At 47.0% G+C, this 18,009-nt stretch overlaps 1 protein-coding gene across 1 annotated transcript in view; it reads right to left on the bottom strand.

Moving 5' to 3' along the window:
• Positions 1-18,009, bottom strand: part of SAMHD1 (SAM and HD domain containing deoxynucleoside triphosphate triphosphohydrolase 1) — a 28,479-nt gene that overhangs the window by 2,569 nt on the left and 7,901 nt on the right. The window contains exons 5-15 of the mRNA XM_065032701.1: positions 16,439-16,554; positions 15,011-15,081; positions 14,196-14,351; positions 12,032-12,132; positions 11,818-11,926; positions 10,982-11,073; positions 9,558-9,673; positions 6,870-7,006; positions 2,608-2,697; positions 1,400-1,504; positions 919-1,056 (exon numbers count right to left, since the gene is read on the bottom strand). Coding sequence (XP_064888773.1) covers positions 919-1,056; positions 1,400-1,504; positions 2,608-2,697; positions 6,870-7,006; positions 9,558-9,673; positions 10,982-11,073; positions 11,818-11,926; positions 12,032-12,132; positions 14,196-14,351; positions 15,011-15,081; positions 16,439-16,554 — 1,231 coding nt within the window. The remainder of the gene's footprint in view (positions 1-918; positions 1,057-1,399; positions 1,505-2,607; positions 2,698-6,869; positions 7,007-9,557; positions 9,674-10,981; positions 11,074-11,817; positions 11,927-12,031; positions 12,133-14,195; positions 14,352-15,010; positions 15,082-16,438; positions 16,555-18,009) is intronic.

The following is an 18,009-nucleotide window of genomic DNA, read 5'->3' as shown; positions in this document are numbered from 1 at the left end:
AGGAGAGAATGCTTGCTGTTTGACCCACTGGCAAAAAGCCCTTCTGAAATGAACAGCTCCCAAGAGATGAATGCTGGAAGACCTCAGAACAAGCCTCAAACAAGTCGTTTGTGCCCACAGCTGCAGCTCCAGCACATGACAACACTCATCTACTGGGGATCTTTGATTTCAGAGGATGAAGCGCTTTCCCCAAATGAGACTTGCAGGTCTCTTTAGCAAAAAGAAAAAAGCAAAGTCAGGGATATTAACACACTTGATAAAAAAAATACATGGTTCACAGAAAAAAACTGTTCACACTGCATTCCTTAAGCAACTTGGAGACTTTAACATAACCATTCCCCACCCCTGGCACTGCCCCCTGTCCTGAGAACCTCATGTCCGTCTGTCCAGCCCTCCAGGGCTGGTGACTCCAGCACTGCCCTGGGCAGCCTGTTCCAATGCCCCACAGCCCTTTGGGGAAGAAATTGTTCCCACATCCAACCTCAACCTCCCCTGGGCAACTTGAGGCCGTTTCCTCTGCTCCTGGCGCTTGTTCCTGGGGAGCAGAGCCCGACCCCCCTGGCTCCAAGCTCCTCTAACTCAGGGCAAATGGACTGACCGTGAATCTCCAGTGTTGTTTTAAGCCTCTGTAGGAGGAAACCTGCATCCGTGAACTGGTGAGTGTCTGTGGATGCTAACGTTGTTATAAAAACATGACTTTTCAATCCACTAAGTTAAATGCATTCAAGTCCATCACTGTTTCAGTGAAACTAAAGCATGCTCAGATGCAAGCTGCAATAAAACCGGGAGCTAGGTTAGCGAGGAGCGGCTCTGCCACAAAGGCAAGGCCTGAATGTCAAGTTTTTTAATGAAACGGGAAGCTTACGGACAAAGCTGAAGCGCCCCAAGAACAAGAAAAATAACGTGTGAATTTGTTACCTGTGGTTTGGTGAAATCATTGTCTATACACCACTGAACAAAATACTGTTTCGCAGCCAAAAAAACATCTGGATCTTGATTTCTGCAATAAACACGGATAACCTGCTCTGAAAACGTCTTGGGTAAAATCCTTGAAACCTTTGGAATAAAAAAGAAATAAGCTTTAGTATTTCTTGGAATATAAAGTCCACTGACCCTCTATTTTTTTAATCTGAATATAAATGGCAAGCGGTAAAAAAATCCCACTACAATCCATGAGCTTTATCCAAACCAACTGTATTATTCTGAGACTCCCAGGGTATCCAACACTGTTCATACGCAAAGGCTGCCATCGCTCCGGATTGCCGCAGCACAACACACACTAAAGACCTGCAAGGACGTGGATTCCACAGCCTCTCCACAACTCCTGCAGGAACGGCTTCCATGGCAAGCTGTGGAGAAGATGCCCTTCAGAAGGCAGCTGAGGAAAAGACAACACTACCTGATCTTCGTTGATTGTAATGGTCTTGTAAGAACGACCCTTGCAAAAGAAGCGAACTTTGTCAATGGGATTCTGATCCTTCATTCCATAATCCATATTGATAACCTTGCATGCAAAACAGAGAAAATGGCATTTGTTCATGTTTGTCTTTAGTATTCTCACAATAAATACAAAAGGATACACAGTATACTCCTGTAAATAACACTAATCAAATAGAACAGTAATTAACAAATGATTACCTAATAAAACAATCTAAGATTTGCCTTTTATATCTTTTCTTCTACCACCATTTGTTCTGAAGCTGCCAGGTGAATATTCACGTTAACACCAACCGGCTCCCAGTCATGCTCGGAAACGCTGCAGTTTCAAACGGGGAGCACGCTGGGCCCCTGCCAGCCTGTGTCCCCAAAACACAACCCACAGGCAGCAGTAGAGCTTACAATTTTCAACAAGAGGTTTAGACAACATCATTTACATCTGCTCGGTACACCAGCAGTTTTGCGGTCAGCAGAGGGGAGCCCATTTCCCCATGACTTCCATTTGTAGGACCGGGAAAGCGCAGTCAACTGCTTTAAAGCTAAATAACCTGCAACAATCTCACCCAGCCTGGTGTGGATCTCCAGTGCAAGGGAGCTTTAGAAGCGGTTTGAGATGCGCTCTGTGGAAAGCCGTTCGTTAGCTCTTCCCCAAGTCACCCAAGAACAGGGTTAAGCTATTGAAAGCCTGCAGGCTGCTCAAGCTCCCTCCTGTCTCCGGGTCTCTCCCTCCCACCGGCGCTGGCTGGAGACCGAGCTGGGGCAGCACGGTGCTTTACGCAGCAGACAGAACGCAGCGGTGACGGCCACCCAGCAGCAGGGCCTGGAAGTCACCGTGCCCGCGGTCTCCTTGCCCCACACCCTGCAGCAGTGCGGCACCACCTGCCGACTTTAAACCCTTTGCTGAACCCCAAAGGTTCCCTGCTGCTCCTTTTCAGAGTGGGGACAGGCAGGGGAGGACACATTTGGCACCGGGAGCAGCGCCCAACCACAGCCTGGTCTGTCCCCAGGCCCTCCCACTCTGTCCCCAGCGCCTCGAGCTGAACGGCTGGGACAGCATTCATGAGGCAACCCCGGGGTTTTGGTTTTTCAGTTTGAAAATGTATTGAAACTTCTCCCCAGTTTTCACTATGGTACGCAATACCCTCTGAACCCACTCTCAGTGATATTTACATCAACTATGATGTCTTCGGCCTTTATCTCCACATCTGGAGGATTCACTTTTGGCTTGGATTTAGCAAAACTCTCCTTCAGTTCATTATTCTGAAAAAGAGACAGTAAACTCAGATTACATTTATGCACTATCATGTCTAGACCAAGGCAAAAAATACATGACGGAACATGTTACTAAGCCGAAGCTTTAATTTCTTCATGGCTTGACAGAGTCTTCTTGCAGCAATCTGCTGGTCTGAATCCTTATATACCTTAACGATAAGTTTCCTACCCATTTTTAGAAAAAAACACCACGCTTATGTAATTGAGAAGACCCAAATACCAGCAGCCTTTGGGGGAAGAGTTTCACACCTGATGACAAGAAGAGATGGGGGACAGAGGGGCAGAGAGAGTGAGAGTCCATCCAGGGTGCTGAAGTTTCCAAAAAGGATCTCGTCCTCTAATAAAGCTTTTATACCTATACAAACACCTGAGAGACAAACTACATCTATAATGTCACTGATCACTATAAAACCAGACAAACAGAAACAGCAAGTTCTTTGGGAGGGATGGTGACCTACTTCAAAAGCTCAAGTTGAAACCCACAAGGTGCTTTTGTCTGGTTTTGGACCTGACAGAATACTCCCCGCTGACTGCTCGGTTCAAGGCCGGCAGAGCAGCGCGGTGTGGAGAGCAGCCTCCATGGAAATGCAGAAATTCTCATGAAGAGCTGTGGCTGGGCAGCAGAGAGAAGGTCGCCTGTTCACCTCTTCCCAGGGCTGCTATGTCCCAGGAAGACACAAGATTCCATGAAGCAAGATTTCCTGGGACAAGCCAAGACTCCTGGTGGCAGAAGATACAGAGAAGGCAGAATTACTGAATGCCTTCTTTGTCTCTGTCTACTCTGCCGGAGGCCGTCCTGGGGAGCCCTGTACCCCTGAGACCCCGGATGAAGCCAGGTCAATGGAGGAGTTTGCTTTAGTCAATGAGGACTGGGTTAGGGAGCAATTAAATAGTCTGGACATCCATAAATCCATGGGTCCAGATGGGATGCATCCGCGGGTGCTGAGGGAGCTGGCTGATGTCTTTGCTGGACCGCTCTCCATCATCTTTGCCAAGTCTTGGGAGACGGGAGAGGTGCCTGAGGACTGGAGGAAAGCTAACGTCACTCCAGTCTTCAAAAAGGGCAAGAAGGAATACCCGGGTAATTACAGACCGGTCAGCCTCACCTCGATACCTGGGAAAGTAATGGAACAGCTTATCCTTGGTGCCATCTCAAGGCATATCAAGGATAGGAGGGCTATTAGGGGCAGTCAGCATGGCTTTACCAAGGGTAAGACGTGCATGACCAACCTCATAGCCTGAGAATGTAACAAGGTGGATGGATGATGGCAGAGCGGTGGATGTGGTCTACCTTGACTTCAGTAAAGCCTTTGACACAGTCTCCCACAGCATCCTCACAGCTAAGTTGAGGAGGTGTGGTCTGGACAATAGAGTAGTGAGGTGGGTTGCAAACTGGCTTAAGGAGAGAAGCCAGAGAGTGGTAGTCAATGGTGCGGAGTCTAGTTGGATGCCAGTATCTAGTGCAGTGCCTCAGGGGTCAGTACTGGGGCCAATATTATTCAATATATTCATTAACGATTTAGACGAGGGAACAGAGTGTACTATCAGCAAGTTTGCTGATGACACCAAGCTGGGAGGAGTGGCTGACATGCCAGAAGGCTGTGCTGCCATCAGAGACCTGGACAGGCTGGAGAGTTGGGCGGGGAATAACCTGATGAAATTTAACAAGGGAAAGTGAAGAGTCCTGCATCTGGGCAGGAACAACCCCAGGTTCCAGTATAGGTTGGGAAATTACATATTAGAGAGCAGTGTAGGGGAAAGGGACCTGGGGGTCCTGGTGGACAACAGGATGACCATGAGCCAGCACTGTGCCCTTGTGGCCAGGAAGGCCAATGGCATCCTGGGGTGGGTTAGAAGGGGGGTGGTCAGTAGATCGAGAGGTTCTCCTGCCCCTCTGCTCTGCCCTGGGGAGACCACACCTGGAATATTGTGTCCAGTTGTGGCCCCTCAGTTCCAGAAGGACAGGGAACTGCTGGAGAGAGTCCGGTGTAGGGCAATGAAGATGATTAAGGGAGTGGAGCACCTCCCTTATGAAGAAAGGCTGAGGGAGCTGGGTCTCTTTAGTTTGGAGGAGACTAAGGGGGGACCTTATTAATGTTTATAAATATATAAAGGGTGAGTGCCATGAGGATGGAGCCAGGCTCTTCTCGGTGACAAACAATGATAGGACAAGGGGTAACGGGATCAAGCTGGAACACAAGAGGTTCCGCTTAAATTTGAGAAAAAACTTCTTCTCAGTAAAGGTGGCAGAGCCTGGAACAGGCTGCCCAGGGGGGTTGTGGAGTCTCCTTCTCTGGAGACATTCAAAACCCACCTGGACATGTTCCTGTGCGACCTCACCTGGGCGTTCCTGCTCCAGCAGGGGAATTGGACTGGATGATCTTTGGAGGTCCCTTCCAATCCCAAACATACTGTGATACTGTGAAGCAAAGCTTCAAACGCAGCACAGAGAAGCCAGGAGACAGGTCCACAAGGGAAGAATTCACCTGGCAGCATTTTCTTTGCTGATTTGTCCAAAGAAGAGCAGGGTATATCGCACGTTGCCAAGCCCAGCCACATGTGGTTTGTTGTGACTCAGGAAGCCAAGGCAAGATTTAGATTGAGAGCAAACCTAGAGGAAAGAATTGCCAGGAGAAAACTGGCAGCCTGTTTGTAAGCTCTTTTATTCCTGTGCTGTACCAGAATGTATACATGCTAACTTTCTCCTTTCTTGGTGGTGTTGTTCACTTGCCTTTTTTTTAAAGTTACCTCTTCCCATTTGCATTAACTGGAAACTCAGCTTTGTACTTCAGAACTCAAGCTGTTTGGGATGTTCTCGCTCTGGCCAGCTTGAAGCTGACAAAACTGGACCGGGTTTTGAGCAGCTCGTTGCAGGGGGATGGACTAGATGACCCTTAGAGCCCTTTCCAACCCAAAGTGCTCTGTGATTCTGAACACAAGGCTGCTGCAGCCTCCTGGGGAGCAGAACAGCCCGTCCAGTGCTCGCCTGCAGCACGGCAGAGGCGGCTGAGCATCCAACACTCCTGCACCACGGGACGAAGAGCTCCCCGAGTCCCTCAGCTGAGCATCAGAAGCCACAAAGCATCGGCTGGACACGATCACGGAGCCCCAGCGACCCCGGCTGCCTCCAGCACAGCGCACTGGATATACCGGGTAACTCACCCCCTGCCCATCTCCTTTTCTATCCTGAACTCCTCCTCTCACCCTGACAATCAACGTACAACCATCTCACGTTGTGCTGACCTTGGTCTGCAGACGTTTTCTTTCCTCCTACTTTTTAATACAGAATCTCTTAATGCTCCTTATTCTTAGCCAAAGAACACAAGCAAATCTTCTCTTCAAACAAAGATGAACAGAGCAGTAAGACATCTAGTTGTCTTTCTCTAACCTTTTTCTTTAAAAGAGCTGAAATTATCTTTATTAAAGCTTCACAGATACAGTCAGCCGTGTCCGGAAATTTGCCAAGGAAAATTTTAAGCATCATGGCTGAAGTTTAGAGACAATTAACTGATGATCTGGTAATGTGGTATAGCACGTTACAAGAAAAGCTGAGCCATCTGAAGCAACATCTGCTCTAATATAGCACTATTCTGAAATAAGACAGCAGTTAAATCAACGCCTGCTGAGTGCTTTGAAAAGCAAACACTAGAAAAAGACGTGCATGCTCATGCCAAGTTACAATTTAATACCAATAAACATGGAAGTTATTCAGTTTGATGTTCTCAAAGTAAAGCACACAAATTATGATTCAAAGCAAAAGTGTTCCTTATCATTCTGACATTTCAATGAACAGAACTTGATAGTAATAACCTTCTCAATCACTGGACTCTATCAGCTTTTTACGCAATTTTGTATTTTTCAGATAACAGGTTTTTCTGGAAATATTTCTGCAATAATTGAGTTCGGCATTTCAACCTCGTGCCATTCCGCTGGCTGTTTGTACATAAAACTCTTCCCAAGTTCCTATAATATGTTTCATGGCTCCGCTACATCAGGACAGGACAACTTTTGACACTATTTTAGGAGTAGCAGTTAAGCAAAAAAAACCCAAACAAGCAAACAAACAAAAACCACAGAGGGACAGAGAAACAAAAGATGGTCAGCAACTTATAGAACATTATTACAGAGACGGAATTCAGAATTCAACCAATGGACATTACCTTTGAAACGTCCTTTGATTCAGGTCGAGTCTCTCCTAAAAACTTGTATAGTTCACGTCGTTGTATTTTATGCAGAATTTCTCGTGCCTCCTCCAGTTCTGGACTAGTCGAGTGCAGAATCTCCAGGTAGATGTTATCTGCCAAAGTTGCACTGATTTTTGTTAAGTGGGTCAAAATCCAGTGTCACAGCAAAACGCACCAACAGGGACAAAGGTTAAAGCACCGAGAAAAACTGCTGGTTCAGGAAAGACACTCGTGCTCAGAACAACCGAACATACTAAATCTGACAACTGAGAAGCCACTCACAATACAATCTTCATTCTAAAACTACTAACAGCTGTCGATGGAAAAACACTGTTCTCACCCTTGCAACAAATGTTATCGTTTCACTGTCAGTTGCTTCCTCTCCCTGTTCAGCAGAACACCCTGAACCCAGTGCTCGCTCAGGGACAAGGGCGCCTTGTACAAGAATAAAGTCCTTCCGTTAAACCGCAGAGTTTCTCAGATTTTGGATGCCAGCGCCAAAGTCACCGCTCCTGTCCCCACATGACAGTGAACACACAGCGTGTTTCCCACCAGCAATAAGAGCAGAGAGACACAGGTTTCTTTTGATGTGGCTTAGGAGCAGAAAAGTTATTTCAAAGTCAGGAACTTCCCCACAAGGAACAAGACTAAGACTGAGGGACGAGATAATGCAGGTGGAACAAGCAGCTCATGAACACATCCATTGTGGCAAGGAACAGTCTGCTGTCTCATCCCTTACTACAACTAGGATTTGCTGTCAAACTAGGAGGCAACAACTTAAAAACAGCAGTTCTTCACCCATCAAGGAAGAAAGCCAGAGAACTTTCTGCTGCACAACCTCACAGAGGTTTATTATTTGTGAGAGGCAACTGGATAGTTTCACAGAAACACCACTCGTCATGGACTGCTGAAAACAGCCTCTCAGAAGCCCCCAGGTTGCAACCACTGGAGGCACAGAGGGAAGTATAAGAGAAGGAAACCACCCTCATACTTCACTGTCCATTGTTCCATCTGATGTTGGCACATTCCTCACACCACTAGTGTCAGGAGGATGGAGCCAGGCTCTTCTGGTGACAACCAGTGACAGGACAAGGGGCAATGGGTGCAAACTGGAACACAGGAGGTTCCACTTCAATTTGAGAAGAAACTTGTTCCTGGTGAGGGTGGCAGAGCCTGGCCCAGGCTGCCCAGGGGGGTTGTGGAGTCTCCTTCTGTGCAGACATTCCAACCCGCCTGGACACCTTCCTGTGTAACCTCATCTGGGTGTTCCTGCTCCATGGGGGATTGCACTGCATGAGCTTTCCAGGGCCCTTCAACCCCTGACATGCTGGGATTCTGTGATCCCTCTCCTTGCTGTTCGGCCCTCCTGGTTGAACAGGACAGCCCCGGCAAGCAGCTCCTTGCTGCAGCAGACTGCAGGAGGCGGGACAGCCCTGCTCTGCTTGCCCTGAGCTGTGCTCCTCTCCAGGGACCGCAGGCAGCACAGCGGGACCCTGCTGCTAACTCACCAGAACAGCAGAGTCCCCAGGGAACGGATCCCAGCCCACAAAGAACTTAACCTCAGTTCTTGCCTTTCTGCCCAGCCTTCCTCAGCCCAACACTGCAACTTATGCTCTCCAGCGGCTCCTGTCACTGGCAGGCAGCCTCTGCAGCCCCTGCTGTGGAGGGCCCAGGCAGCTCCTCAGCCCAGCGTTCCCTGCAGCCCCCGCCATGCAGCTCTGGTCAGGCTGGATGTGGCAAGTGAAGGGCTGCCAGCAGAAGGCCTTTAGCACGACACAGGTCAAGACATATGGGATCCTCTGCAAGAGCACCCTCAGCCTCTGTCACCTTGTCCCTGGAGCAAAGATAGACATTCTTGAGTCTCTCTGCTGCAGCAGACAATACCAACACACTGCAGTGGTGGGAAGCCTTGGAACTATGTAACAGTGGACAAAACACAACTCGAGCCAGCCTCTGTGAATTCAGTAATTTCTCTGTGTTTCCTCTTCACAGCACTCAGCCAGACCTTGAGAAATGGGAAAACATTCCATGTCTCAGGTCTTGTTTGCTTCACTCTGTAATCACGCTGGAGTTCTCCCGCACATCTTCAAGCAGGTGCTGCTCTGTGTACTTATTCTACGAGAACCACTCTCACAAGCTCCTGTCTGAGCAACCAGAAACTTTCAGCAATAAGTTAAGTTGCTCATATATTCTGTTTTCTTTTGTCGTATTTGCAAGCAGGGTAGCAATGTCTGAAGCAAATCAAATCAGAGCCCTTTGAAACCTGCCTCAGGGTTCCATACCACAGCACACATACTCCTCTACCTGACGCAGCCAGATGCACTGCTCAGAGCCCACTGCCATCCGCTTGTGACAAGCGCAACAAACCCGGGCCGTAGGCAGGACCTCCTGACAGCACTGCTTGCAATAATGTGAATTTGAACGTGTGTGGAATATAAGAAGCTGGTGCTTCTCTCTCTCAACACAAAGGTAATTTAAACTAGAAGGTCTTGCTCTCCCAGCAAGATCTTAGAGCGCGTAGATTGGACTCTCCGGGCCTTCCCCACCTGTGCGTAAAAGCAGCACTTGAGAAGCCGAGTCCCGGGCAAGGACCCAGCTGGAAAACCAGCATTCTAACAGGTACTCATGTTCTTTTACTTTAAAAAGATTGCCGAGAGCTCATACCAGTTAGCTTAGTGTAGGCTTCCATGTCCTCCATTGCTGTAGAAATCTGGTACAATCTTCCTCCAGAGCCCTCTATTTTCCAATATTTGTCTGCTTTTTGAAAGGCTTCTGTAATCCTGGTTTGAGACAAAATTAAGACTTAAGGAAAGCATCATTTTGAAACACCTTCTTGCTTAAGAGTCAAAAAGAAATGCATTAGTATGTTATAAACAGAAGACAAGTGAAACTGTCTCCCAAGCACACAGCAGACCCTGATGGCACAGCCATGTCCTAAATCCACTGTCATTGCGTGTTTCAGCAGTCTTTCCATTTACTGAAAACAGGTTCAAATCAGACCTCAGCCCTACTTTGATGAATGAGCAAGTACACTTGGATCTGCTTCAGACTATGAACTTAACATTACTTAGACAAGTGCAGAACCTGCAAGACAGTGCCATGCTCACTCAGTGCCCCACAGATGACCATACCCTTCTTACAGACTCGTTGCTCCAGGAGTTAACCGAGAGAATACAAACCACTGTAAAGGTAGAGTATCGTGAACATGTGGTATTTTCAGGTGGGAAAACCTGATGTTCTAAAGATCAAGTTCTTCCAGAGATCCCTGTACCTCTTCCCATGTCCAGCTCGTACGCTCATGTGGATAGGCTGTTAAACCAAGAACTAAATTTCTTGGCTGTTTTACTCCAACAGTCAAACCTTAGCGTTTTCAGTCTGAGTTTTAGAGGGTCACTAAACCAGAAGCTGAAGTACATGAAATGAAACAAGTCACAAATCACCCTTGTACCCTGTAATCCTCTGTGTCTCTTTTTCCCAAACTCAGCAGATTACTCAGCAACTAAAATCCTAATGAAAATATTTTGGGAGGTTACTACTATTTCTGCTTTTCAAGAACAGCAAAAAGAATAAAGCTATAGGGAAACTTCTATAGGCGAGGTACAAATGCAGGTAGCCAGCTGAACTGGTCCTGAACCACTCCTGCTGTGGCATTGCAAGAACACAGCCAGGCCTCAGCTGAGCTACACTAAGCTTGCCCGTCACTTTACTCTGTTAGTAACAGTAACCTCACCCTGTTAACTGGCCCATTTGAACTAAGCGGCCTCTAACTTGTAGCTGAAAATTTGACTTCAGCTGTCAGCAGTTAAAACAGCATAAGCACACCCTGGTCCTATGCTGCTTCAGGGCTTTAGCAATTTTCCTCTAATTGAATTTCTCTTGGAAGGATGTTGTTGTCCTGCTCTCTTTTGTTAATCATGGCCTCTATGATACCCTGAGCATTGAGCCTTGACATAGGAATTAGGTTATATAGCCCACTGGCTTTTATTGCATGTCACACCTTATTGATTATCTGAACACTCAAAACAGATATACAGTTTCAATAATTTAAAAACAAATGGTATGCAAGAGAAGGAAAGTATAATACTTGCATTATTTCAATGACGTTGCCAACCTTGTGCTGGTACGCTCGCCGGTGCAGCAGATGCCGTGTGTTGAACATATCATACAAATTTTCAGCTTCCTGAATAAAAACAAACCAACCCAATCATCTTTTACTTTTGACATTGTCTGTCTCAGTTAGAAAACAAAAACAGTCAAGGAATCAGATGAGTTGTCTCCTCCCATTTGCAGCATAGAGCAGAATGGTTATTTTTCACAGTTTACAGATGCTGAAGCACTTAGGCCGCTGCAGGAGAGCAGAGACCCGACCCCGACCCCAGCCAGAGCTGCTCCTTTAGCAGCCCCTTCCCAAAGCCGCATTCCCCCTCACTCAGAACACCTGGAGCAGGATCACGCACAACTGGTGGCTTTGCAGACCCTCCCCTGGAAGGACCCACCACAAGCCCTTCCAAACAGAGACCTGTTCTGTGCCTCCTTTCCTTAAACCGGGTGCTTCTGAGAATGGCTCCCGGAGCAGCAACTGGGGCTGAAGCAGCGTGGGGCAGGCAGCCCCAGCAGCCCCTGCCAGCCAGAGCACAGCTCTGCCGGGCCCGTGGGCTGTGCTGGGCCCATGGGCTACACTGGGCCCGTGGGGCTGTGCCGGGCCTGTGGGCTACACTGGGCCCGTGGGGGCTGTGCCGGGCCCATGCTGGGCCCGTGGGCTACACTGGGCCCATGGGGGCTGTGCCAGACCCATGGGCTACACTGGGCCCGTGGGGCTGTGCCGGGCCTGTGGGCTACACTGGGCCCGTGGGGCTGTGCCGGGCCGCTGCCCCTCACACAGGCTGTGCCGCCGCGCGCTCCCCGGCTCACACACATCACTTACCTTGTCTCGGGTACAGATAACCTTCTGGTTTTCCGTTTCGCAGACCCGGATGAGTTTAAGTAATCGTTTATAATCAAAGTTATTCTGGATTCCTAGGTGATGGCAATCCCTAAAAATATTCCACAGAATGTTTAACAATGAGATCATGCTTGTAAATGTAATGGCACTGTTTTGATAGGAAGTATAATAAAAAGGAAAACTACAGGATTTGTACCTTGCGAAATAATCCCATTTGTCAACGTCAATGCCATTTTTTTTGTTAGCCACTATTTCATACAGGAAACCTTTCTCCTTCGGTCGCCCACGGTACGGCCACTGACAACAGGGGAGCCGAGAAGAGGAAAAACAAACAAACCAGAAACAATAAGAAATTTAAGTGTGCAAACAATGTCAGAAACATATTTTAAAGACAGTGGGAATATACTTTGATTTTGTCTGTGATAAATATCCAACACTGAGGTAGCAAAGAACACAAAAGACGATAAAAGAGCTTTCAGAAGCTAAGTTGGGCATTAGAAACCCAGAACTCGGGCTTAAGCAGCTGATTTCCTAGAATATCAGGAAGAATAAAACCCATGTATATAAGTATTTTGTTTCCCAATCTACTAAAGCAAAGTCTGCAGCTTCGAAAGGCCAAAAGAAAATAAATGCGCAATAAAGAGGGGAGAAGGTTGGAATCATTTAATCCTCGGGGAGTTAGTTAAACACACAAACATATCTTGCTGTCTTCTGCAATCAACTGTACAACTTTACAGAAGACTTTTAAAACAAACATTTAGATGTTTTAAACAAAAGTTGTTTCAACAGCCAGCTACTTAAACTCCTCATCCACAGCAGAGGAATAATTCAGCCATGAGGCAAACAGGAAATCAAAGCTAAACTAATAAGATACAAGTTGTTATATTCTTGAAAATGTAACGATTCTTCAGGTTAAAGAAAAAATGCCATCAAGTGGCCTTGAAATTCTGAGGTAGAAAACACTGTATACAAACAGATAATGGCTTGGATGTTATCAGCGTTACAGAAATGTTACAATTCACATGAATAAGGATGGAAATGTTTGTAAGCAGTGGGAAGAGAGCACATCACAGATAAAAACCTTTTACGCTGATCAAAGAGCTCTGCTGCTGGGACAGTGTTCAGGACACTGCTGTGTCCGCTGCACAAACATCCTGTTGCACAAACATCCAGCACCGCAGAGGAGCCAGCGCTCCGGCAGGACAGCGCGGCCTGAGCCACCGCCCGCGGCACAACCAGCAGCATGGCAAGAACGGTGCCACATGTCACCTACAACACCCTCCTCCTGTTGTCCTGCTGGAAAACAGGCACAGAATCCAAAGGAGAAGCAGACCAGGGGTAAGAACCTGGCACAAGATCAGTGGCAGCAGCGGGCAGCGAGATTTGTGTGCAAATGGGCACGAGTGGGTAAAAATCAACTTGCAGACTTTATAAATATCCCCTTCCTATAAGATGTCAGAGTGAATTTTATTATGCTCAGCTCCCTGTGTCATCAGAGCGCTGGAGCACACGTGGCAGTACCGCCCACTCCTATGGCAGAAAATAACGGGAAAGTGCCAGCATTTTGGTGACTTGTTTGGGACAATATACAAATTCCAATTAGGACCAGACTGTCATGACAGACCTCCTGCTGACGGGTGCTTAATTCTGGTAGTAACTGAATGGGTGTTCTCGAAGAGATGACAGGAACTGTCGAGTGTAAGTAAGGAGGACTTGATTCCTCCAGAGTTGGAAGGATTAATAATCAGAACCACTTCTTTGCCTCTTGAGGCAACACATTTCTTCAAGTCTTATCCCTGCCTCTGCATATGTTACTGCAATAAATCCAAACATTTTGCTGCTGTCATCAAAGCTGATGTGGCTCTGGTACTCGGGCCACGGTTTTGCATTGCTCTCTGCATCATTTCTGCCAGTTCACAGTTTTGTCACCCTAAACTATCTTCATGTTTTCTCCCTGCAGCCACCTGAAAGCACGACTGCCCATTGATCTGCCTTCAGGTGTCCAGTAAATAGGCTGCTATCCTAACCTGGTCACCTCAGGTTTCCATTAAAAATTCAGTTCTACCAATCTAGTTATGGTGAATTAGGTTTGCTAAACACAAATAACATTCTTAAGCTCTCCTCTGGTCTGAAGACTCTGAGGTAAGAACTTCTTGGGAAGACATAAGCACGTAACATAGTCCTGCCAGCACCGCGAGGAATAAACGCTACACCTCTCCAGCACCTCTTGTGCCAGGACTCTCAGAACTCCACGGGGCTACAAACAAATAACCAAACACAGCAGAAGCAAAATTATCTACTCTTTCAGTAAAATCGAAGACATTTATTGCGATAACCACAGGAGCAGAACAGTCACTCACCGGATTGTCAGAAGCAGTTTCATCTATAGGCCCTCCTATTTGTTCCTTGATGAAGATCATGTCTTCTTTCAGGACAAGATGATAGTCCTCCATGACTTCTTCTAGGTTATTGGAAGCAATCAGGTGCTCAAACATTTTAACAGAAGCAGTTTCATGCTTTGAAAAAAAAAGAAAAAAAAGCCTAAATGTTGCATTACGAAGTTTAGGCGTCAGTGTCCCAGCTCCCCCCTAACGCCGCAGCACTGCCTGGCAGGGCACCTGGGCACCGTGGGCTCGAAATGCAACAGCTGGGGGATTCTCTGTTCATTTTGGATAGAACGTCAGCTGCTCCAGAGTTCAGAAACACCCTCTTCCGCAGGGAGCTGCTAATTGTGTATTTTAACGAAGAGCAGTAAGAGAGTTACAGTGCTGAAAGACAAAATAACCACTTCTGCTGTGCCAAAGACTGACAAGTTTACTGATCTGGTTTTGCTCAGTAATCACAAGCAGAGAGAGGCCTGAAAGGACTGTGTTACAATTCATTCACCACAAACAGCCCTTGAAACTCTGTTCAAAGTTTCTGAAAGGCTGAATTCTGAACACTGTATCCTGGACTCAACATATTAAACTGGAAAGGAAGCTCCCAATTGGTATTTTGCATCACCATGAGATTAGATGACAACACTCTGGGTTTTAATAATGCCATCAAAATGATGCAATAAGAGAAGGCTGGATGTTTCCTATGTGCTCACGAGCACTGGCAGCCTTTGAAGATGAATTATTCTCTCTTTAAAAATTACAGTTTTCTATTTGTACTTGAACTGTAAAAAGTCTACCTTCCATTTCAAATCCGGACGAGTGAGTGGAATAAATCTTCCATCAAACATGTGTGAAAATGGCCCATGACCTTAAAAAGAAAGATTACACACGTTTAATCTGAGACATCGTGGTTGTGAGAAAAAATATTTTGAGCAAGCTAAGGACCTGGATTCTCTTGTATTTGACTTGATTCAGCTATATCAAGTACTTTCCTAAGACATCTTAAGTACTACTGCACATAACACAGCGAGTCCCATTACCTACCACAGGCAAGTACAGCAGTAACACCCAGCACATTAATTACTCTGTGTCACCTCTGAAGAAAACAGGTAGTTATAAAATAATTGTAACAATTTGAAAGGGCCACTGATTTTCACTCTGAAATGTTTTAAGAGACCTGAGGGCATCACAGAAGGAAGCAGACACTCTGGCCACTGATGGCAGAACTCCCAACACACACAGAAACAAGACAACAACCAGCTAAGAGCAGCTACAAATTCACCAAACGGAGCTGCCTCTGTGGCTGCACTCCAGACCAAACAAGGACAGGTAAACCCTGTCTGGGAACACAGCCACACACTGAGCAGCCCTAAGCAGCTCTGGTGTTGTGATGTCCCAGCCCGCTGTCCAGCCAGGTTGGCTTTCCGAAGCAACAAGACACCTCAAATATAACAAGGGCAAGTGCAGAGTATTGCATCTGGGCAGGAACAACCCCAGGGTCCAGTGTAAGTTGGGCAATGACCTGTTAGAAAGCAGCGTAGGAGAAAGGGATCTGGGGGGGTCCTGAGGACAGCAGGGTGACCATGAGCCAGCACTGGGCCCTTGTGGCCAGGAAGCCAATGGTACCTGGGGTGGGTTAGAAGGGGGTGGTCAGTAGGTCAGAGAGGTTCTCCTGCCCCTCTGCTCTGCCCTGGGGAGACCACACCTGGAATATTGTGTCCAGTTGTGGCCCCTCAGTTCCAGCAGGACAGGGAACTGCTGGAGAGAGTCCAGCGCAGCCACCAAGATGCTGAAGGGAGTGGAGCATCTCCCGTGTGAGGAAAGGCTGAGGGATCTGGGGCTCTGGAGCTGGACAAGAGGAGACTGAGGGGGGACTCACTCATGGGGATCAACATGGAAAAGGGGAGTGTCAGGAGGATGGAGCCAGAGTCTTCTGGTGACAACCAGTGACAGGACAAGGGGCAATGGGTTCAAACTGGAACACAGGAGGTTCCACTTAAATTTGAGAAGAAACTTGTTCCTGGTGAGGGTGGCAGAGCCTGGCCCAGGCTGCCCAGGGAGGTTGTGGAGTCTCCTTCTGTGCAGACATTCCAACCCGCCTGGACACCTTCCTGTGTAACCTCATCTGGGTGTTCCTGCTCCATGGGGGGATTGCACTGGATGAGCTTTCCAGGGCCCTTCCAACCCCCGACATTCTGGGGTTCTGTGATTCAGCTGTTACTTACCCAAATCATGACAAAGCCCAGCGATTTCTACACAGAGGATGTCTCGCTGGGTTATACCCAGTTCTGGTTGTCTCTCCTTCAGCTCACGAACCAGGCATCCTGCCAGGTAACCCACTCTGTTGCAGGGGGAAAAATAAAGTGAATATAGTAGTGTTTCAGGCTGCACAGTCAAAGAGCAGATCACCTGTTCTATTTTGCCCCATTAAATCACAGCCCTTGTCTGAGGGGTAACGCACAAATACTCAAACCCTAACCTGCACGACAATCAGAGGAACAAACTCTTTCCTGTAGTAGACGTTTAGTCATCAGCAACACATTTGAAAGCAGAAAAGCAGGAGACACCATGCCCAAAACACAGAGACAGCAGCGAGCTGCAGCATCTCCCAGCGTACAGGCCGGGGTAGCTGTGCGAGCAAACAGCGGCGCCGCGCTGAGCGTGCGGCTTCTGAGCGGCCGCCGAGGTCACAACAGTCACCAAACCATCTTGTTCTTTCAAATCGCTACTTTAACAATAGTTTATGACAATTATTACCTCTTCCTTTCATTCATTTTAGATTCGACATTTAATTTCACTGAATGGGATGCTCTGTTCTCATGATACCAAACCAGGATGAACAAACACACGGCACATACTCCTACAAGCTCTTTACCAGCTCTACACTGATTTCTCTTCTATTTGCCTCAAGAGTCTCTGTGCAGAACATCCCAAAGCAAGAGAAGGTCTTATGAGAAGCCAACACCTTTTACTAGACCAAATTTTACTGTTGGGAGTTTTTTTTACTAGACCAATAAACATACAAATTTCACTTCTTCTATTTTAAGGCTATAACAATTTTCAAAATGATATGCAAGTTGAGAACAACTGTCCTAAGTTTAAATATATAGATCAAGCGAACTGTTTAAAAGAGAAGGTTGTTGATATCACCGGTGTTTTCAGACTCCTGTTGTGAAAGCTTTGTTTGTATCCCTCCCATTTTTGTCTTTTCCTGTTCACCAGACGCAAACAATCCCAGCTTGCCTCACTGATTTGACCATTTTCAATATGCACTTGCATCCTGTTAGTGTCGCAAGGCTGGGGAAGAAGCCAAACTGAGTCCACAATATTTCAGCACTAACAAAAGCAACTTCAGACTGGCCACATTACCTGAATGAAAACCACTGACTCATTTCTCTGCACCTTTCAAACAAGCTTAAATTTGTCATTAATCAGCTTCTCTGTGGACTGTGAAGGACCTAGCAACATTGGAAATCCTGGTGTCCATCACTTGTTTCTTGTTAACTTATTTTACAGCCAACAGCCTGACAATCTGCCACCGATTGCACACAGCACACGTAACTACAAATGCAGACATCCCAGATAAAGTGGGGTTTAGCTGCCCCGACAGCACAAGGGGATTCCAACTGTCTGGGAAGTCATTTATAGCAGCCCCAGTACCCTTCCCAGGTTTATGCTTTAAAACTCAAATTTTGATCAGAGAGAACATAAAGCACTCAGAGTTTTTAATTAACATGATTAACAGAAGAATGGGTGGAAGAAGAAATGTAACATCAATCCATCTTGCAGGTTTCTT

The sequence above is a fragment of the Columba livia genome, chromosome 16 (genome assembly GCF_036013475.1).
Source record: "Columba livia isolate bColLiv1 breed racing homer chromosome 16, bColLiv1.pat.W.v2, whole genome shotgun sequence".
In the NCBI taxonomy this organism is placed as follows: Eukaryota; Metazoa; Chordata; class Aves; order Columbiformes; family Columbidae; genus Columba; species Columba livia.
This window is presented reverse-complemented; position numbering and strand designations above follow the sequence as displayed.